Raw genomic sequence first — 23184 nt, forward strand, 5'->3', positions numbered from 1 at the left:
CTGAAAGGCCAGGGAAAGTCAATAAGGGCAGTAAATACCTGCACTGATCCCCCATGGCGGTCTGCAGCCAAGTGAGACGTCAGGTATGAGGTATTGGTCTGCCGGCTGGGCTGGATTTCCCACTCTCCTCGGCGCTCTGATGACGCAGTCTGCTCAGGCGTTAGGAAGCATGAGAGCGAGATATGGAAGGAAAGGTGAAGCAACAGCAAGCAACAACAAAATCAATCGTATTAGTGTCCCTGTGAGTTTTGTTTTTTGTACAGGACTGTACACCAGCAACTGCTGCAAAGCACTGAGAACAAGTTAGCACGATTATATTCATTGAGGTCTAATGAGCCACAGTACCAGTCAATAGCACATAATCCTCATCCAGACACAGAAAACCGCGGGGGAACAACCAAAAGTTGGGACTCTTAACTTTCATATTAGTAAAGCTTTAGAAGTCCCTAAACAGATCAAATTCAGAACGTTAAGGAACAGTCATACTTACACATTGTTTTGCTGATTAAAGCTCTATGAACAGACAGGTCTCACATCTGTGACAATCAAGACAGCATGCCTTTTTCCTTAAGTAGGGAGCCCACCCCTCTCAAGATTAAACCCCCATAAAGTTTTCTTCTTTTTTTTTTTGAGACAGCCTCTTTTTTGGTGGTGGTGTTTTCTCAAGGTAGGGTCTCACTATAGCTCAGACTGACCTAGAATTGACTATATAGTCTCATGCTGGCCTCAAACTCACAATGGTTTGCCTACCTCTGCCTTCCAAGTGCTGGGATTAAAGGTGTGCGCCACCATTCCCAGCCCTATTTCTTTTTATTTTATTATATTTATTTATTTATTTATTTTTTTTATTTATTTATTTGAGAGCGATAGACACAGAGAGAAAGACAGATAAAGGGAGAGAGAGAGAATGGGCGCGCCAGGGCTTCCAGCCTCTGCAAACGAACTCCAGACGCGTGCGCCCCCTTGTGCATCTGGCTAACGTGGGACCTGGGGAACCGAGCCTCGAACCGGGGTCCTTAGGCTTCACAGGCAAGTGCTTAACCGCTAGGCCATCTCTCCAGCCCTCTTTTTATTTTTAATTAATTTTGTTTTGTTTTTCAAGGTAGAGTCTCACTCTAGCCTAGACTCAGACTGACCTGAAATTCCTTGTGTATGTCTCAGGCTGGCCTTGAACTCATGGCAATCCATCTACATCTGCCTCCCAAGGGCTGGGATTAATGATGTGTACCACCACACCCAGCCATTAATAAATTAAAAAAAAAAAAAAAAGCCTGTGTGAAATTCTCAAGTTTATCAGCAGTTTGAATGGCTGACAGGAGAGGAGACCAGAGGAGAATGTCAGGTGTTCCTTCTCTATTTTTCTTCCATTTTATTTCCTTGATGTAGAGTCTCTCACTGAACCAGGAGTTCCCTATTTTGGGGTCAGGCAGCACAGTCATGCCCAGTTTTATTTTATTTATTTGAGAGCAAGAGGCAGAGAGAGAGAGAATGGGCATGCCAGGGCCTCCAGCCAATGCAAATGAACTCCAGATGCGTGCACCACCACGTGCATCAGCCTTAAGTGGGTACTGGGGAATCGAGCCTCAAACCAGGCTCCTTAGGCTTCACAGGCAAGCACTTAACTATCTCTCTAGCGCAGTTTGTTTTTTTTTCCTTCAAGGCAGCCTCAGGCTGGCCTCGAACTCACAGTAATCTTCCTACCTTTGCCTCCAAAGTCCTGGGATTAAAGACTGCACCACCACACCCAGCTTTTTTTTTTTTTTTTTCTTAATTTGCTTGTTCAAAGCATGATCTCATTCTAGCCCAGGCTTACCTGGGACTCACAGAGATCCTGCTACCTCAGCCTTCTGAGTGCGGGAGATGCTGAGCTTATTATGTGATTGTATTCAGGTCCTTGTGGTTGCATAGCAAGCACCCATTCTCTGAGCTATATCCTTGCCTCTATTTTGTTTAATTTTTCTGTGAATGGGGCTAGAGATGGCTTAGCAGTTAAGGCATTCGCCTGCAAAGTCAAAGGACCCAGGTTCGATTCCCCAGGATTCAAATTTGAGCCAGATGCACAAGGAGGCATATGTGTCTGGAAGTTTGTTTACAGTGGCTGAAGGCCCTGGTGTGCCCATTCTCTCTCTTTAAAAAAATATTTTTTTGCTGTTTATTTTTATTTATTTATTTATTTATTTTTTATTTATTTATTTGAGAGCGACAGACACAGAGAGAAAGACAGATAGAGGGATAGAGAGAGAATGGGCGCGCCAGGGCTTCCAGCCTCTGCAAACAAACTCCAGACGCGTGCGCCCCCTTGTGCATCTGGCTAACGTGGGACCTGGGGAACTGAGCCTTGAACCGGGGTCCTTAGGCTTCACAGGCAAGCGCTTAACCGCCAAGCCATCTCTCCAGCCCAATTTTTATTTATTTATTTGAGAGCAACAGACAGAGAGAGAAAGAGGCAGATAGAGAATAGTGCGCCCGCCAGGGCCTCCAGCCACTGCAAATGAACTCCAGACATGTATGCCCCCTTGTGCATCTGGCTAACATGGGTCCTGGGGAATCAAGCCTTGAACCAGAGTCCTTAAGCTTCACAGGCAAGTGCTTAACCGCTAAGCCATCTCTCCAGCCCTCTCTCCCTCCCCCTCTCTCTCTCTCTCTCTCTCTCTCTCTCTCTCTCCCTGCCTCTTTCTATATGCTATGTGGAGATCAGAGAACTACCTTGGATAGTTTCTTGCCTTCCATCTTGTTTTGAGACAAACTGTCTATTGTTTGCTGCTTCAGACACTAAGCTAGCAGGCCAGGAGTTTCTGAGGACTCCCTAGTCTCAGTCTACCATCTCTCCTTAGGAATCCTGTGATTATACTCACGTACTACTGCATCCAGGACTTTTACATGGGCTGTAGGAATGTGAACTCAGGTCCTCATGTTTATATAGCAAGCACTTAACCCATTAAGCCATCTCACCAAGCACCCTAATTTTGGATACAGGATCACCAGAAGGCCATGGTCGGCTAGAACTTGCTATGGAGCCAAAGATGGTCTTGAATTCCACCTCCCTGGGATTACAGGCCTGAGCAAAGTATCAATTTACTTATTTACTTGCAGTTGTGTGTATATGCTTGTTCATGTGTCAATGAGCATCATTAAAAAAAAAAAAAGTTTATTTTAGAGCCAGGTGTGATGGCACATGCCTTTAATCCTAGCACTCGGGAAGCAGAGATAGGAGGATCATATGAGTTCAATGCCACCCTGAGAACACACAGTGAATTCCAGGTCAGCCTGGGCTAATGTGAGATGCTATTTCAAAAAACAAAAAATTAATTTATTTACTTGTGTGTATGTGTATGATTATGCCAGGATCTCCTGTTGATGCCAGACATATGCCACTTTTTGTGTCCAGCTTTACATAGGAAGCTGGAGAATTGAACCCAGCCTGGCATGCTTTGCAGGCAAGTATCTTTAAAAAAAAAAAAAAAAAAAAAGACCTTATTTATTTATTTATTTGAGAGAGAGAATGACCACACCAGGGCCTCCAGCCACTGCAAAAAAAAAAAAGACCTTATTTATTTATTTATTTGAGAGAGAGAATGACCACACCAGGGCCTCCAGCCACTGCAAACTAAGTCCAGACACATACGACACCTTGTGCATCTGGCTTGCATGGGTACTGGGCAATCACACCTGGGTCCTTAGGTTTCACGCCTTAATCTCTAAGCCATTTCTCCGGCCTGCAGGCAAGTACCTTTAAACACTCAGCCATCTACTCAGCCCCTGGGTATTTTCCTCAATTGGTTTCCACCTTATTTGTTGAGAAAACGTATCTTAATGAACCCAGAGCTCACAGACTTGGCTAGACTAACTAGCTAGGAAAGATCCTGTGCCCATTTCCCCAGCACCAGGACCATAGCTGCTGTGCCCAGCATTTACATAGGTTTTGGGAATCCAAACCCAGGCCCTTATGCTTTCAAGCCAAGCACTGTTCTGACTAAGCCGTCTCACAACCCCAAAGTTTTCTTTTTTTCCTTTTTTTCCCTGAGGTAGGATCTCACTCTAGCCAGGGCTGACCTGGAATTCACTATGTAGTCTCAGGGTGGCCTTGAACTCACAGTGATCCTCTTACCTCTGCCTCCCAAGTGCTGGGACTAAAGGCGTGCACTACTATAAATAATAATGCTGCTTAATCACCTCACGGTTCCTCTATTTTCTAGTTCTTTTCATTAACAGCATATACTTTGGAATTACAGTTTACTGACATAACTACTGGAAATCGTTTTCTTCTAGAAAATAAAAGGCAGATCTTTCCCTTGCAAAAATAGAACCCTCCAAAAAAAAAAAAAAATAGAGCCTTTAGGCTGGAGAGAGAGCTTAGTAGTTAAGGCAATGAGCTACAATGCAAAGGAACCCAGGTTCAAGTCCTAGTACCCACATAAAGCCAGTGGCACAAGCTTCGGGAGATCGTGTGTAGTGGCTACAGGCTCTGGCATGTCCATTCTCTCTTTTCGTATCTTCCTTGCTTATTTATCTCTATCTTTCTTTTTCTTTCTTTTTTTTTTTTTGAGGCTCCTAATATTCTGATTTTGCTCATATATGACTTTTGTTTTAAATACTCTGTATTAATTGGCAGAGGAGGTGTTAACATCATGGTGCCTTTTCCCTGATGGACTATAACCCGGAACTGAAAGCTGAAATAAATCCTCCTTAAACTTATGTTTAATTTATGACAGCGAGCACATGACAGTGACAGAGCAAGGGAGACAGACAGAAAGTTGGCACAGCAGGGCCACAGCCAAAGCAAGCCAACTCCACATGTGTGCATCGCCATGTGCACATGCACCACCTATGCATGTGTGTCCCTCTGTGCATGTGACTTATATAGGTTCTGGGGAGTCGAACCTGCATCCTTAGGCTTCATAGGCAAGCCATCTAACTGCTAAGCCATCTCTGAAGCACCTTGTTCATTCTTAATATTAAAATATCGACTTTATTAAGATATTTAATTTCAGTCAGGCATGGTAGCACACACCTTTAATCCCATCACTCGAGAGGCAGAGGTAGGATGACCATGAATTCGAGGCCACCCAGAGACTACACAGTGAATAATAAAAAAAGGGAGGGTCCTGGAGAGATTGCTTAGTGTTTAAGGCATTTGCTTGCAAAGCCCCCAGGTTCAATTCCCCAGGACCCATGTAGGCCAGATGCACAAGGGGGCGAATGTGTCTGGAATTTATTTGCAGTGGCTGGATTCCCTGATATACCATTCTCCCTCTCTCTCTCTCCCTCTTCTCTCTCTAATATGTATCAAAATTAGATTTTTTTCCCCCAAGGTAGGGTCTTGCTCTAGCCCAGGGTGACTTGGAATTAACTGTGTAGTCTCAAACTCATGGCCATTCTCCTATCTCTGCCTCCTGAATGCTGGGATTAAAGTTGTGTGCCACCAGGCCCAGCTTTTCAGTACAATATTTAAGTACCTACACTTTAGGCAGAAATGTCAGTTTTCAAAAAAATTATTTTATTTATTTTTTTTAGTTTTTAGTTTTTTTGAGTAGGGTCTTACTTTAGCCCAGGCTGACCTGGAACTCACTGTGTAGTTCAGCCTGGCCGCAAACTCAGATTCTCCTACCTCTGCTTTCAGGGTGCTGGGATTAAAGGTGTGTACTATTATACCCAGCAGCCTCAGCATTTGTTTGTTTGTTTTCAAGGTAGGGTCTCACTCTAGCCCAGGCTGACCTGGAATTCACTATGTGATCTCCAGGTGGCCTCCAAGTCATGGTGATCCTTCTACCTCTGCCTCCCAAGAGCTGGGATCAAAGGCGTGCGCCACCACAACCGGTTTTGAGATTTTTATTTAAATAAAAAATAGCAACACATTTTTCAAAGAACTGAAAATATATTTCTAAGTTTATTCTCAAAACAGTGTATTATTTATCTTTTACAAACAAAAATATTTTTGGTTGTGCAGTATGTGTGGGTTATGTACATGGTGTCTACACATGTACACGTACAAGAGCACACACGTGTGGAGGCTGGAAAAGAGATAGGGTTTTCTCTACCTCTCTTTCACCTTATTTCCCTGAGGAAGAGTCTCTCACTGAACCTGGAGCTTGGGACAAACCACAGTAATCCTCCTGTCTCCACCCTCCTCAGCCCTGGAGTTACTGGCATGCAGAGCCATGGCTCACTTCTGTACATGGCTCACTTTTGTACATGGGTGCTGGGGATGAACTCAGCTCCTCACGCTTGCACAGCAAGTGCTATTATCAACGTAAAGCTATCTTCCCTACACGGAGCAAGACGATTACTATGCCAGAGTCCTTCATAAACATCATGACTGATGCTCTCCACTGGCTTCTACAGCCAGCAAAAGTAACAAAACCAAGAAATGGTGGTGAACTTAGGGCTGTTGTTTCATTACTTTAGAAGCTACTTTTTAAAAACATGTATTTTATTTTTTTTCTTTATTCAAGAGAGAGGCAGACAGAGAGAAAAAGAGAAAGAGAGAGAGGGAATGAATGGGTGTGCCAGGGCCACCAGCCACTGCAAACTCCAGACACATGTGCCACCTCGTACATCTGGCTAATGTGGGTCCTAGGGAATCAAACCTGGGTCCTTTGGCTTTGCAGGCAAACGTCTCAACCACTAAGCCACCTCTCCAGCCCAGAAGCTACTTTTTATTAAGATGTTAACTTCTTCAAGACTGCTCTTTTCTAGGATTTAAGGGCTTGTACAGGTATTTAGAGGATGACAGTAAAAAAGGCCATTTACCAATTTTAAAATGCAAATGAATACCTAGGAAGTAGATGAAATCAAGGACTTGACAGTATTGTTGTCTGCTAGTGTAATATCCCTTGAAATGCACTTGGCAATACCATATACATGCGGGGTATAACTGGTCAGGTCAAGTGGGACAGGAGCTCTGTAAACTAGTAAACCAGTGGGTATCATCAGCATGCAAACCTTTTCTTCTTAAGGCAAGGTTTCACTCTAGCCCAGTTTGACTTGGAATTCATATGTAGGCTCAGGCTAATCTTGAACTCACAGTGATCCTTCTAACTGTGCCTCCTGAACATTAGGATTAAAGGCATATACCACCACACCCAGCTTAACCCTTTAAGCTTTTTGCTTAAAAAAATGTTTTGTTATTTATTTGAGAGAGAGAGAGAGAGAGAGAGAGAGAGAGACAATTAGGAAGAGAATAAGCACAACAGGGCCTCTAACCATTGCATACATGTGCCACTTTGTGGGGAATCATATCTGGGTCCCTAGGCTTCCCAGCCAAGTGTCTTGACTGCTAAGACATCTCCTCAGCCTCTTAAGCCTACATTATTAAAGATCACGCAAGTGCATACATGTGTCTAGAAAGCAACCAAGAGGACCATGGATACAAGAGTCATCAGTATGGTCAATTTCTCTTCTTTCATTAAATGAAAAGCAAAAGCCTATACCGATTCAAAAGGTGGGAATGGGAATCTGAGAAGCGGTACTTCCCTGAGGGAGTGATTCCCATAATCATCAGTTGTAAGCGCATTACCTGCATGAAACTGCTTTGTATGCTATCTTGTGACTATAGGCACAAGAGGAAAGCATGTCAGCATAGAATAAACCAAAGGCAAAACTAACAAATACAGATGACATGCGAAAAGGTGAAAAACACCACATGTGCTTGTAGCAGAAGACACCAATGTATCTCTGTAGTCATTTGCCAGGCATTATTGGACACTAACAAGATGAGTAGAAAATACTGTTTGGCCGGGCGTGGTGGCGCACGCCTTTAATCCCAGCACCCAGGAAGCAGAGGTAGAAGGGTTGCTGTGAGTTCAAGGCCAGCATGAGTCCACATAGCAAATAGTCTTAGGGTGGCCTTCAACTCATGGCAATCCTCCTACCTCTGCGTCCCAAGTGCTGAAATTAAAGGTGTACGCCACCATACCCAGCTCTAGGTCAGAATTTTTGAAATTCTACCTCAAAAAAATAAAAAATCCAACCAACAAACAAAAAAGTACAGTCTAAAAATATCTCAGGTATCACCTGTCTTTGGCTTGAAAATTATTTCAAATCCTTATTTTTATTACCTTGTGTGTGTGTGTGTGTGTGTGCGCGCGCGCGCGCATGTGCCACAATACGCATGTGGAGATCACAAGACAACCTCTAGTGTCAGTCCTCATTGTCCACCTTACTTGAGGCAGGGTTTCTTTTGTTGTTCACTACTGTGAATGCCGAGCTGGCTAGCACACAAACGTGTAGCACCCTCCTGACTCTGCCCCCATCTTGCCATAGGAGGGCTGGGATTTACTTCCTAGCTACAGTACTGGCTTTACGTGGGTTTTGGGGAATCCAAACTCAGGTACCTGTGCAAGCACTTTGCCCACTGACCCACCTCCAAGGCCCATTCCAAATTCACACTGGAGGTGAGGCTACTGTTCTGAAGCAAGAGTACGCATGCCTGTCACCTCAGCACTCAGGAGGCACAAACAGGAGGATCAAGAATTCATGCTGGGGCTGGAGAGATGGCTTAGTGGTTAAGGCACCTGCCCGCAAAGCCTAAGGACCCATGTTCAATTCCTCAGGACCCATGTAAGCCACATGGACAAGGTGGCATGTGCATCTGGAGTTCATTTGCAGCGACTGGAGGCCCTAGTGAGCCCATTCTCGCCCCTGCCCTCTCTCAAATAAATAAAATAGTATTAAAAAAAATTCACAGCCATCTTTAGCTACACAGTGAGTCTGAGGCCAGAATAAGCTACACAAGGGTCTGCCTCCAAAAAAAAAAAAAAAGAGCTGGGCATGGTGGTGGCGCACACCTTTAATCCCAGCACTTGGGAGGCAGGGGTAGGAGACTTGTCTTGAGTTCAAGGCCACCCTGAGACTACATAGTGAGTTCCAGGTCAGCCTAGGCTAGACTGAGACCATACCTTGAAAAACCAAAAACCAAAACAAACAACAAAGAAGAGTAAATGAATGGCAATGACTACAATAGATTTTGTAGTTCTATACTTTTTTCTACAACCCCTTCAAACTTAAAAGTCCCAGAAATGGGGCTGGAGAGATGGCTTAGCAGTTAAGCGCGGGCCTGTCAAGCCTAAGGACCCTGGTTCGAGGCTCGATTCCCCAGGACCCACGTTACTCAGATACACAAGGGGCACACACGTCTGGAGTTCCTTTGCAATGGCTGGAGGCCCTGGCGTGCCCATTCTCTATCTACCTATCTGCCTCTTTCTCTGTCGCTCTCAAAAAAAAAAAAGTCCAAGAAATGAGGAAGGGCTGGCCCTCTCCTATACTAAGCTCTGAGATGGAAGTGACTAGGGATGTATGCAATCCCTAAGTCTGTGGTCCTGCTAGAAAGCAGACAGCATGGGTGGAAATCCAGAGGGATATAGCAATGAAAATAAAACAAAACTGAAAAATACTACTGGGCCCTAGAGGTGTAACATCTGCTACTGTCAGGCTAAATGTATATACTATGCTCATCAAACTGCCCAGTAAGCACTTCTCTTAATGTTCACCTATATATTAACGCTACTCTCACTTTTGGTAGAGAACCTTCTCTTTTCAGATGGCAGTGACCTTGGGATGACTCAGAAGGCACCATGGTGCTGGGAAGAAGTGATAGGAGTGCTCAGCAATACATCTCTATCACACCTTCTAAGGCTTAAGGTCCATTGTGGAAGAGGTGGAAGAAAGAATGTAAGAGCCAAAGGAAGGGTAGGACTCCTTACAATGTGCTCCTCCAGACACACAATGGCCTGGATATTCATGACCTCACAGTGCCTGACACTACCTACACAAGACCATCATAATAGGAAGGAAAGATGATGACATCAAAATAAAAGAGAGACTGACTGAGAGGGGGAGGGGATATGATGGAGAATGGAGTTTCAAAGGGGAAAGTGGGGGGAGGGAGGGCATTACCATGGGATATTATTTATAATTGTGGAAGTTGTTAATAAAAATAATTAAAAAATACTACTGGGATACAACATTCCTTTTTACCTCTGGGGGGAATCCACTGCTTTCTTACCAGCTGCCAAGCAACTACCACTTTCCATGCAAAAAATGTTTAAAGCCAAAATTATCAGTCTTCTGCTTTCTAGTCTCTATTCCAACTGACACTAAGGACAATTCTCCAGCCCACCACTCCAGGAAATTGACTGCATAGTCCTAAATATATTTCCAAGTCTTGACTCCTAGGAATCTTTAACAAATACTTCAGCAAAATTGAGCTTGATACAGTATTTGCCATGCATGTACTCTTCCTGCTTGGAATGCCTCGTCCATATCGTCCTTCATCGAACAGTTTGCAATGCTGACCAGATGCAATATCTCTGCCACCACAAGTGGCAGCGGAATGCTGTCGAGCCGCTCTGAGTTCTGTTAATCCCAGCGCTCGGGAGGCCGAGGTAGAGGGACTGCTGTGTGCTCAAGGCCAGCTTGGGAAAATACCTGTAACCGTCGTATATGAAAGGCTGAGGCAGGACAGCCACATGTTTAAGGCCAGCCCTGGGCTAGAAACTAAGTACAGGCTGTGATGGTTTATATTGATTGCCAACTTGACAGGACCTAGAAGTATCTATGAAGTATCTATGAAGGATTACCCTTGATTAGATTAGCCTGTGGCCATGCTATCCTGGTTATTTATTTTTAGAACACTTCATGAATTTGTGTATCATCTTTGTGCAAGATCCATGCTAACCTCTGAAATATTCTAATATTTTTAAAGATTTTATTTTTTATTTGTATTGTTTCTTTATTAGAGACAGAAAGAGAGAGAGTGAGAATGGGCACGCCAGGGTCTCTAGCCACTGCAAATGAACTCCAGATGGGTGCCACCATGTGCTTCTGGCTAATGTGGGACCTGGAGAATTGAACCTGGGTCCTTAGGCTTTGCAGAAACACACCTTAATTGCTAAGCCATCTCTCGAGCCCTGTAATATTTTAATTTTAGTATACGTGCTGCCAAAGTGAGCACTTGTTTATTTGAATCGAGGTGGGCAGCACCATTTGATGGGCTGGGTCCTGGAGTATGTGAGGAGGAGCTGGCTGGGCATCCCTGTTCATTTCTCTAGGATTCCTCACTGTTGGACAGAATGTGAGTGGCATCTGCTATCATGCTTTCTCTGGGCATCCCCGTTCATTTCTCTAGGCTTCCTCACCGTTGGACAGAATGTGAGTGGCGTCTGCTATCACGCTTTCTCTGGGCATCCCCGTTCATTTCTCTAGGCTTCCTCACCGCTGGACAGAATGTGAGTGGCGTCTGCTATCACGCTTTCTCTGGGCATCTCCGTTCATTTCTCTAGGCTTCCTCACCGCTGGACAGAATGTGAGTGGCGTCTGCTATGACGCTTTCTCTGCCATGACTGTACTCTACCCTGAGGACTGCAAGCCAAAATAAACTCTTCCCTTCCCTACGAACCCTATTTATTTTTCCTCCTGAGGGGAAATTGTGAGGATTTTTATATATTTGCTTGCTTTCATGTATTTTTTTCTTTTTGAGTATTATATGTAGCCCAGGCTGGCTTCAAATTAGTGGCAATCCTTCTGCTTGTCTTTAAAGGCTTGGGTCACCACATTCAGCTCCAAAAAAAAGAGGATGAATCTTTTCTTGGTTTGTTTTGGAAGTGCTGGGGCTTGAACCTGGCCTTTGTGCTGCACTAAACTGCACTGCTGGTGCTCATCACACAGGCTGAGAGGCTTCAATCAACCTGGGCACACACATACCAAGCAGCTGTGTGTCGGCTCCAGTGGCAAAGAATGGCATAGAGGTTTGTTTATCTGGTTTGGAGCTACAGAGTGAATTTCGGGTCAGCCTGGGCTAGAGTGAATTCCTGCCTCGAAAAAAAAAAAGGAAAAAAAAACAGTTAAAGATCTAACATTTGCCGGGTGTGGTGGTGCCCTGCTTTAATCCCAGCACTCAGGAGGCAGAGGTAAGAGGATCGCTGTAAATTTGAGGCCAGCCTGAGATTATAAATTCCAGATCAGCTTCAGCTAGATTGAGACCCTACCCTGAAGAACAAGAACAAAATCTAACATTGGACAGCATTATCTTTTTTTTTTTTTGAGGTAGGGTCTCTAGTCCAGGGTGAATTCACTATGTGGACTCAGGGTGACCTTAAACTCAACGGTGATCCTCCTACTTCTAGGTCCTGAATGCTGGGATTAAAAGCATGTGCTATCACACCTGGCTATCTGGTTTTTGTTGTTGTTATTGGTTTTTTTGGTTTTTTTTTTTTTTTTGAGAGCGACAGACACAGAGAGAAAGACAGGTAGGAGAGAGAGAGAATGGGCATGCCAGGGCTTCCAGCCTCTGCAAACGAACTCCAGACGCGTGCGCCCCCTTGTGCATCTGGCTAACATGGGACCTGGGGAACCGAGCCTCGAACCGGGGTCCTTAGGCTTCACAGGCAAGTGCTTAACTGCTAAGCCATGTTTCCAGCCCGCCCTATTGTTTTTTGAGGTAGGGTCTCACTCTGGCCCAGGCTGACCTGGAATTAACTATGAAGTCTCAGGGTGGCCTTGAACTCATGGCAATCCTCCTACCTCTGTCTCCCGAGTGCCAGGATTAAAGGCATGTGCCAACACACCCAGCTGGTTTATTTATTTATTTTTGGCTTTTCAAAGTAGGGTCTTAGTCTAGCCTAGGCTGACCTGGAATTCACTATGTAGACTCAGAGTGGCCTTGAACTCGTGGTGATCCTCCTACCTCTGTCTCCCAAGTGCTAGGACTAAAGGTGTGCACCTCCATGCCTGGCTTATCTGTTTTTAAAAATATTTTTATCTATTTGGGAAAGAATATGGGTGTATCAAGGCCTCTTGCCACTATAAATGAACTCCAGGTGCATGTACTACTATGCGCATCTGGCTTTACGCGGGTCCTAGGAAATCAAACCAGGCTGTCAGGTTTTGTACGCAAGCACCTTCGACAGCTGACCCATCTCCCCAGCCCTGTTTTTGTTTTTGTTTTCAGGCAAGGTCCACTGTAGTCAGGCTGGGCTGCCTCAAATGCCTCCTGAGTGCTGGGACTAAGGACATGCTGCAGAGTGCTGAGGTAAGTAGGGAGTCCATTCTCAAAGAGCTAAGAGAGAAGTCTGTCTATTATATTTTCCTTGCTGGGACAAATACCTGACAAAAATCACTTTAAGGAAGGCAGAGTTTATTTCAGCTTACAGTTCCAGGATACAGTCCATCTGGGCAAGTGTGGTGGCAGGAGCTTGAAGCAGAGAGTGATGAATGCTGCTCAGGCAGCTCTCTCCTTCTTATATAGTCCAGGAACCCAGCTCCCAGTTATCTTCCCTCACAGGCATGTCCAGAGCTAACCTCACCTAGATGATACCTCACAGGTGATTCTAGACCATGTCATCTGGGAATCCCAATTACCCATTCTTTTTATCAGCAACCTAAGACTTGAACTGGCATAAACTCCAGACCCAACTGTAGTTAAGACCTAAAGTGGACTGCCTGATACATCCTACATGTGTAGTAGGTTCATCAAGCCTGTGGCAGACTGCCTTAAATCCTAACTCAGCCAGGTCTCTCCTAAGACAGCACACTCTGACAGGCTCAGATTCTTTAAACTACATGTCTCTTATAAGGCTATGTCGCAGTGCAGTTTACATGCCTTTAAGGTGCCAGATTATCCACACTAACCCAGTGTTTTTCAATTGCATTTTGATAACTTCAGTACACACATTAACAGACAGGGAAATTCTGGGTAATATCTAGAACAGTGAAGGACAAACACATACCTGATTTCGAAGAGGCTGCTGTTGTGATGGGCGATCCCTGTGTGTGTGGCTTTCTCGTGTTATTGCAGATGCACCAGAATCTACATGACCTGACCCTACAGGAGTAGGCTAGAAAAGTCAAATGGGGAGAAAAAGTCCAACTTGATACCTGTGCAAAGGACAGTATCATTCCAATTCTCATAGAGTAGGAGTAATCCTTTTTTTTTTTTTTTGGACCAGCCCAGGCTGACCTAGAATTCACTATGTAGTTCCAAGGTAGCCTCAAGCTCACAGTGATCCTCCTACCTCTGCCTCCTAAATGCTAGATTATAGTTGTGTGCCATAACACCTGGCCCAATTCTTCCTTTTTTCCTCCTTTTTTTTCATCTTGTCTTCTCGCTCTGTTCACTTGCCAAAGGCAAGTACTTTGGCTCATAATAATGCACTGGATTAGAGAGTAGGTTACCAAAGTACAAAAACAAGCAAGCAACCTATTCTAACGCAAATCTGTTAGCATACATTCTAATCCTGCAGACTTCTGACCAGAATGGCAAATCCAAGTTTCCTATACTTCTCAGGTTCCACTCATACAGGGGTCAAGTACCATGATGACATATATAACATATAACTTGTAATCATTTCAAAGAAACTTGTAAAAATGCTGGCTTAAAGTATAGCTTGGAACATACACTCTATAATTTTAATAATGTGTGGGTTGCCAGGCTTGGTGGTGCACACCTTTAATCCTAGCACTCGGGAGGCAAAGATAGAAGGATCAAGTAAGTTTGAGGCCAGCCTGGGACGATAAAGTAAGTTATAGGTCAGCTTGGACTAGAATGAGACCCTATCTCAAACAAAACAACAAGTGTGAATCACTAATTATTCTGATGAGACCAACCTACAGTGTTACATTGAAAAGGTTGGTTAATTGCAAGGAATTTCCCCCCAAAATATAGGTAGTATGACTGACTAATAAAAAGATGGGGTAAACTGGGTGCACACCTTTAATACCAGCACTTAGCAGGCAGAGGTAGGAGGATCACCAAGAGTTCAAGGCCACCCTGAGACTACATAGTGAATTCCATGTCAACCTGAGCTAGAGTGAGACCCTACTTTGAAAAACCAAAAAAAACAAAAAAACAAAAAAAAAAAACGGGGTGGGGGGGGGCAATACTGGTTTGAAAAAAAAAAAGTAAAAATTTTAAAGGATACTTACAATAGGTCTTCCGACCCAATCATAGGCATAATCAAAGGTGTAGCCTTTCCTTTCAAAAAGGTCTGTAAAGAGGGTCCGTAAATACTCATAATCAGGTTTTTCAAAGAAGTCTAATCGCCTGACATATCGAAGGTAGGTTGCCATCTCCTCTGTTAAGGAAAGAGGGAAAGCCATGCTTGTTAGATGAATGCTTCCCATGTGTCACACAGAGGTATCTGTACAGACTACTTAAAAATAATTTGTTTATTTACTTATTTGACACAGGGAGAAGGGAAGGAGGGAGGGAGATAGAGAAAGTAGGAGGAAGGGTATGGTCATGCCAGGGCCTCCTGCAACTGTAAATGAACTCCAAATGTATGCACCTTTTTGTATGCCTGGTTTTAAGTGGATATTGGGAAATCAAACCTGGGCTATCAGGCTTTGCAAGCAAGTGCTTTTAATCACTGAGCCATCTCTTCAGCCCTATGCAGAGTACCTGACCATAGTATTTTCTCTCTTAACATTTATTTTTTAAGTTATTTATTTGGAAGTACAGAATGTGTACGGCATGCCAGAACTTCCTGCCACTGAAAACAAATTCCAGACACATGTACTACATTGTGCGTCTGGCTTTATGTGTGTACTAGAGAATCAAACCCAGGCTGTCAGGCTTTGCAAACAAGATCATTTAACCACTGGACCATCTCTCCAGCTCAATATTTTCTTTTTCTTTTCTTTCTTTCTTTCTTTCTTTCTTTCTTTCTTTCTTTCTTTCTTTCTTTCTTCCTCTCTCTCTCTCTCTCTCTTCCAAGGTAGGGTTTTACAGTAGCCCAGGCTGACCTGGAATTCACTTTAGTCTCAGGATAGCCTCAAATGCACAGCAATCCTCCTACCTCTGCCTCCAGAGTACCATACGTGACACACACCTTTAATCCCAGCACTTAGGAGGCAGAAGTACAAGGATTGCTGTGAGTTTGAGGCCAGCCTGAGACTACATAGTGAATTCCAGGTCAGCCTGGGCTAAAGTGAGACCCTACCTCGAAAAACCAAAACAAAACAAAAATTTGGGCTGGAGAGATGGCTTAGTGGTTAAGGCACTTGCCTGCAAAGCCAAAGGACCCAGGAGATTTGACTGCCCAGGACTCACGTAAGCCAGATGCATAAGGTGGCACATGCAATCTGGAGTTCGTTTGCAGTGGATGGAGGCCATGGAGCACTCATATTTCTTTCATTCATATTCTCTCTCTCTCTCTGTCTCTCCCTCTCTCTCTCTCTCTCTCACACACACACACACACACTCAAACAAAATAAAATTTCCATCAGCTGCTTTATAAACTTTTTCTTTAAGAAAAAAATTATTTATATGTGTGCATGTGCATGTCAGGTTTTCTTGCTGCTGCAAAATTTCTGACTGGCTTTATGTTAGTGGTTGCAGATTAAACCCGGGCTGGCATACTTTGCAACCAAGTGCCTTTAACCATCAACCCATCCCCTGCCCCTAATTTATTCTTTTAAAAAAATTATTTCAGAGAGAGAGAGAGAGAGATTGGCATACTAGGGCCTCAGCCACTACAATCGAATTTCAGACACTTGTGCCACCTAGTGGCCACATGCAACTTCGTGTTGCCTCACCTTTGTACCTCTGAGTAACATGGGATCTGGAGAGTTCAACATGGGTCGTTAGGCTTCACAGGCAAGTGCCTTAACTGCTAAGTCATCTCTCCAACCCCCTAATATATTCTTTTTTAAAACTTTTATCTTTATTTATTTATTTAAGAGTGACAGACACAAAGAGAGAGAGAATGGGAGCACCAGGACCTCCAGTCACTGCAAACGAACTCCAGATACACGTGCCACCTTGTTCATCTGGCTTATGTGGGTCCTAGAGAATTGAGCCTTGAACTGCATTAGGCTTCACTGGCAAGCTCTTAATTAACAGCTAAGCCATCTCTCCAGCACCCTAATATATTCTTTCTGAATTTTGTTCATTATATTTATTTATTTAGTTAGTTAGTTGAGAGTGACAGAGAGAAAAAGAGGCAGATAAAAAGAGACAGAAAATGGGCTTGCCAGGGCCTCCAGCCACTGCAAACAAACTCCAAACGTGTGTGCCCTCTTGTGCATCTGGGTAACATGGTTCCTGGGGAATTGAGCCTTGAACTGGGGTCCTTAGGCTTCACAGGCAAGTGCTTAACCTCTAAGCCATCGCTCCAGCACCCCTAATATATTCTTTATGGGCAAATAAAAGTGATGTCTTCGCTGATCTGAATAACAATAACAAGAAATGTAAATTGTTTGGCCAGCACTCATATCTAGAGATACAATGCCTGAATCCACCGACTTCAAAGCTACAGCCACACTGGCAGGAGTATCCTTTTAAAATCCTACCTGGAAAGTTTTCACAGAGAGCTTCAATGGGCGTATTCCTTTTGGTATCACCAATTTTTTGATATCGCTCTTTTAATGTATCAGCCTATAGAAAGTAAAATAAGAAAGTTACCTGGAAAGGCATGTTAAGTATGGGAAGTTAAATATGTTTTCAGACACAGTGATCATTTCTTTCAAACTGGCAGGATTTGTATATATGGGCACCTGTTGGGTTTGAGAAAATTTATTTGCAAATATATCTAACCATCTCAGATAAACATCATCAAATATGATGAGATAAATAGGTAAAAGGATAAAAATATTATGTAGCAATATTTTAATACTCTTTATCTATTTTCATTAATGTATTTGATAGAGAGAAAGAGGAAGGTAGAAAAAGAATAGGTGCACCAGGGCTCCCAACTGCTGCAAATGAACTCCAGATACACGTGCTACCCTGTGCATCTGGCTTATGTGGATACTGGGAAATTGAACCTGGGTCTGTCTTGTAGGCTTTGCAGACAAGCGCCTTAACCACTAAGCCATCTCTCCAGCCCATGCAGCAGTATTTTTAAAAGAGCAAAAGCTTAGTGATCTCCTATGGACACTTAGAGTTCAACAATAATTTAGCTTTCACCCTCTTAGATTAGTTCTAAGATTAATATCATTGGCCAATCCAACAGAAAATAAACAAATAATAGTCTCTTTAACTCCTTTAAATAATGTGTTTTCAGAGTTGAAGATATAGTTCAGTGGGACAGCATTTGCCTTCTATGAACAAAGTCCTGACTTCAATCTCCAGCACTCCCCAAACCCTGCCCTGCCAAAAAGTGTTTACAGGAAAAATGTAATAGAGACTGTTAATAGATATATGTCAATGGCCCAAAGCAGGCCAAATATAGTATGCTTAGGACTGTATGTAGGGATTCTGGACCATGGAGTCTACATAAGGTCTCTGTAGCCTGCTTCACCCAGGTTTAAGCCACACTGACCTAAAGTAAGTTGGAGAGATTTTTATACCTACCAATAAAGTTATTCATGCTCAGTGAAAGAGTCTCCATCAATAATAATACCATATACAATGCAAATGTACTTTCTGGCTGTAGGGTTAACAAGTAGAAAGCTCAACTATTTGAAATTTGTCACTATCAATAAGGAGATGTATATGATTAGGAGAATACCATGTATGAGATGTAACAGAAGGAATTTAAAGGCAAAGAAGTGAAAGCTCACAAAGAATGAGAAGCTCTGTCTATAGTTCAGAGAAAGGGGACTTGTAGTACATGTACAAGGCCCTGAGTTCAATCAGAGACAGAGAGAGAATGAATGGACAAAGAAGCCGTACTTTCCAGGACAAAAGAAAACAGAGCAAAACAAACCATTCTGCTCTTCTAGAGGAAGAGGGTGTAGGAATATGTTGAAATAAATTGTAACAAAAAATATGCCTCACACTTAACTATCCAAAGGGACTTAAGATGGTCTATAAGTTTACCATTCCTGGTATAACAGCCACAAAGTAAGTAGGATGCTTATTATTTTATTGTTAACTCTGGCACATAGGTACTATAATGACACCTACCTAAGAAGGTGATTAAAACCACATTTGCAAGGATGGAGACATGGCTTTGCAGTTAAGGCCCTTGCCTGAGAAGCATAGGGACCCAGGTTTGATTGCCCAATGCCCATGTAAGTCAGATGGGCAAGGTGGCACATGCATCTGGAGTTTGTCTGCGGTGGCCAGAGGCCTTAGTACGCGCATTACATCTGCCTATTGCTCCCTCTCAAATAAATAAATAATTTTTTTAAGATGGGTATGGTGACACACGCCTTTAATCCCAGCACTTGGGAGGCAGAGGTAGGAGGATCAGTGTGAGTTCAAGGCCACCCTGAGATTACATACTAAATTCCAGGTCAGCCTGAGGTAGAATGAAATACCACCTCAAAAAACCATTTAAAAAAAAAAAAAAAAAGGTATTGGGCTGGAAAGATAACTTAGTGGTTAAGTTGCTTGCCTGCGATGCCAGGACTCAGTACCCATTTAAGCCAGATGCACAAGTGGGCAAATGCGTCTAGAGTTCATTTACAGTGGTTAGAGGCCCTGCCGTGCCCATTCTCTACCTTTCTTCTCTCTCTTGCAATTGAATTTTTTAAAAAAGGTATTAGCTCAGTATGTTTGAATATTAATGTTAGATTGATTTTTTTAACCATTTCCGTTCAGGTGAGCTCTTTGTCTACATAAAATGAACAGATATTTTCCAGTTCTCTTTATTTAAAGGCCTGGGAAAATCCTGCTGGCTTTTGTGGTAAAATGTGTGGCAGCTGGTGTCACCAATTTGTTCCAAAAATTCCCTGCCAGTCTGGCAGCACGCCTCTGGTTCTGTGATGAGAGGGCAGGAGGGAGAACAGCAGCTCTGCCACGGCTGCAAGGGAGCAAGGGACGAGGTCAGGGAGAACTCAGACACAAAGATGCCATGGTTAAGGCAAATGTGAAAAGAAGCAGCTCCCAAAGTCCAGGTGTGGTGCTTTGATTCAGGTGTACCCTATAAACTTAGGCGTTCTGAATGCTAGGTTCCCAGGTGATGGAGATTTGGGAATCAACGCTTCTTGGAGGCAATGTATTGTTAGGGGTGGGCTTATGGGTGTTGCAGCCAGCTTCCTCTTGCAAGTGTTTGGCACACTCTCCTGTCACTGCTGTCCATCTGATGTTGGCCAGGAGGTGATGTCCACCCTCTGCTCATGCCATCATTTCCCCCCACCATCATGGAGCTTCCCCTCAAGACTGTAAGCCAAAATTAAACTTTTTTTTTTTCCCCACAAGCTGTTCTTGATTGAGTGTTTTTTGGCAGCAACATGAACCTGCCTGCACCATCAGGTGAGCACTGACAATGTGGACTAGGGTAACTACTCCCTGCCTCCCTTCTATGTTGCCAGCCTCTCCTTTTGTGCTTCGTGGAGACATCAGGCTGGCAGCCCTGTCATTAACAACTGAGCATAGACACAAAGCCTCTTGCGGAGCACATTCAAGGATACCTTGAGTCCTTGCCAGGGTAGACTGCCTCGAAGGAAATACATGAACATATGGCCAAGGGCTTCCAAATCATCTCGCCGGCTTTGCTCTAGAAGGGAAGACAGATCACACATTATGTTTTCAGTTATTACAGCAGAAAGGGGTTTAAAACCAAGTAATCCCTTCAGAAGCCCTTCTGCTCCGAAAAGGTTCTGCTTTCTAATTCACTGTATGACTTAACGAAGACTATTTTAGATCAAAACCAAGAAACAATGTGAGGACTTCCTTTGCCGTTGAGAGCAAATAAATAGCAAGTGAAAATGGCATATCCTAAAAGAAAACTAAGCCCCAATAATTTGACAAACAAACCACTCCTCACTCATTGCTATAGCCTGCCTGCAAGTAAGATAATGTGAATGAAATGGTACTTCCAGCACATGGGCTACGATTAACCTTTGGTTATCACCAGGCAACGCGAGCAGCAGATTAGGCAGCTGAAGATTACAACAGTCCATTCTGCCTATGTCTACAAAGACACAAGCTGCAAAATGCCTGGTATAAATACCTAGTAGTTAAAAAAAAAAATGGTCTCACTCTAGCCCAGGCTGACCTGTACTTCACTCTGTAGCCTAGGCTGGCCTCAAACTCATGGTGATCCTCCTAGCTAGGCTGCCCAGAGCTAGGATTAAAGATGTAGGCCCAGCTCATGGCTAGAAATTTTAAATTCAGTTTCCAGTGTAAGTAAATACACATCACTTCTACATTGATATCCCATTTGTACCTTATCCAAAAACCACCTTAAAAAAAAAAAAAAAAACTTTATGGGCCTGGAGAGATGGGTTAGCAGTTAAGGCCCTTGTCTGCAAAGCAAAAGGGCCAAAGTTCAATTCCCCAAGACCCAGGAAAGCCAGATGCACAAGGTGGCACATCTGGAGTTTTGTTTGCAGTGGTTTAAGCCCTGGGGCACCCATTCTTTATCTATCTACCTCTTCCTCCTTCCCTCTCTCAAATAAACAAAAATAAAAACTTCATGAAGTTCATCACTAAGATTATCCTCTATGACACATAAAGCAAGTGGCACTCTTGGAGATGAGCTAAAAGAAGTTGCTAGGGTTTTCCTCTGAATTAAGATGAAGAGGGCTAAAGAGATGGCTTAATGGTTAAGGCACTTGCCTGTGAAGCCAAAGGACTCAGGTTCAATTCCCCAGAATCCATGTAAGCCAGATGCACAAGGTGGCATACATCTGGAGTTCGTTTGCAGTGGCTCGAGGCCCTGGCATGCCCATTCTCTCTCTATCTGCGTCTTTCTCTTTCTCTCTCCTCTCCTTCAAATAAATAAATAAAAATAAGATGAAGAATTAAAACTGTAGAATAGTATAAAAATGTACAGTCATGAGCCAGGCATGGTGGCACATGCCGTTAATCCCGGCACTCAGGAGGCAGAGGGAGAAGGATCGCCATGAGTTCAAGGCCACCCTGAGACTACATAGTGAATTCCAGGTCAGCCTGGACCAGAGTGAGACCCTACCTCGAAAAACAAAAACAAACAAAAAAAAAGGTAGTCATCATCTAGAAAACGTATTTTTGGGTAACAATCGAACCTCCACCTGTATTTTCCATGTATGGTTTAGCAAGGCCATATGTGCATGTATTCATTTATTTTGGTATTTGTGACATAGGGTTTTATATAGCCCAGGCTGGCCTCAAACTTACGTAGCTGAGGATGACTGTGTACTTCTGATCTTCTTCCTGCTTCCACTTCTCAATAGTTGGAGTTGCAGGCATGTAACCATGGCTGATTGATTTATTTAGTTGTTTATTTTTAAGGTAGAGTCTCGATCTAGCCCAGGCTGACCTGGAATTCACTATGTAGTCTCAGGGTGGCCTTGAACTTATGACAATCCTACCTCTGCCTCCCGCATGCACCACCACACCAGGGACTCTAGCCACTACAAATGTACTCCAGATGTACGTGTCCCTTTTTGCATCTGGCTTTTTTTTTTTTTTTTTAGGACCTGGGAAATCACACCTGGGTCCTTTGGGTTCACAGGCAAGTGCCTTAACTGCTAAGCCATCTCTCTAGCCCTGTATTCATTAATTTTTATTTATTTATTTTTGAGGTAGGGTCTCACTCTAGCCCAGGCTGACCTGGAATTCACTCTGTACTCTCAGGGTGGCCTCAAACTCACATTGATCCTCTTACCTCTGCCTCCTGAGTGCTGATATTAAAGGCATGTGCCACCGTGGCAGCTTACTTTTTTTTTTTTTTTTTTTTTAAGTACTAGGGAATTGAACAGGGGTTCTTAAGCTTTATAGCCAAGTGTCTCAACCACTAAGCCATCTCTCCAACCCCGCATGCCCAGTTTTTTATATGATGCCAGGGCTCTGTGTATGCTAAGCAAATACTCTATCATCTCAGCTCTAGCCACAAGCCCAAGTCAATTTTTTTTTTTTAAATTAGGGCTGGGGAGATGGCTTATCAGTTAAGGTGCTTTCCTGTGATGCCTAAGGACCCAGGTTTGATTCCCAATACGTAAGCCAGATGCACAATGTGGCACATGTATGTGGAGTTTTATTGTGGTAGCTGGAGGTCCTGGCATGGCCATTTTCTCTCTCTGCCTTTCAAATAAATAAAATATTTCGGGTAAAGTGCAGGAGGGGGAGGAAGGGTATTACCATGGGATATTTTTTATAATCAAGGAAAATGTTAATAAAAATTGAGAAAAAGGGCTGGAGAGATGGCTTAGCAGTTAAGCGCTTGCCTGTGAAGCCTAAGGACCCCGGTTCGAGGCTCGGTTCCCCAGGTCCCACATTAGCCAGATGCACAAGGGGGCGCACGCATCTGGAGTTCATTTGCAGAGGCTGGAAGCCCTGGCACGCCCATTCTCTCTTTCTCCCTCTATCTGTCTTTC

General features: G+C 43.6%; 1 protein-coding gene across 8 annotated transcripts in view; it reads right to left on the minus strand.

The window, feature by feature from the left end:
* Csnk1g1 (casein kinase 1 gamma 1) overlaps positions 1–23184 on the minus strand; it is a 129989-nt gene that overhangs the window by 22646 nt on the left and 84159 nt on the right. For 5 of the 8 annotated variants that reach the window (XM_004662537.2, XM_004662538.2, XM_045160138.1 and 2 more), the window contains 5 exons: positions 20296–20381; positions 17287–17371; positions 14920–15068; positions 13725–13832; positions 39–149 (listed from right to left, as the gene is read on the minus strand). In XM_004662537.2, the coding sequence (XP_004662594.1) occupies positions 39–149; positions 13725–13832; positions 14920–15068; positions 17287–17371; positions 20296–20381 (539 nt within the window). The remainder of the gene's footprint in view (positions 1–38; positions 150–13724; positions 13833–14919; positions 15069–17286; positions 17372–20295; positions 20382–23184) is intronic. The other 3 variants (XM_004662540.3, XM_004662541.2, XM_045160139.1) reach the window with 1 other exon arrangement.

This window comes from Jaculus jaculus, chromosome 10 (assembly GCF_020740685.1).
Source record: "Jaculus jaculus isolate mJacJac1 chromosome 10, mJacJac1.mat.Y.cur, whole genome shotgun sequence".
In the NCBI taxonomy this organism is placed as follows: Eukaryota; Metazoa; Chordata; class Mammalia; order Rodentia; family Dipodidae; genus Jaculus; species Jaculus jaculus.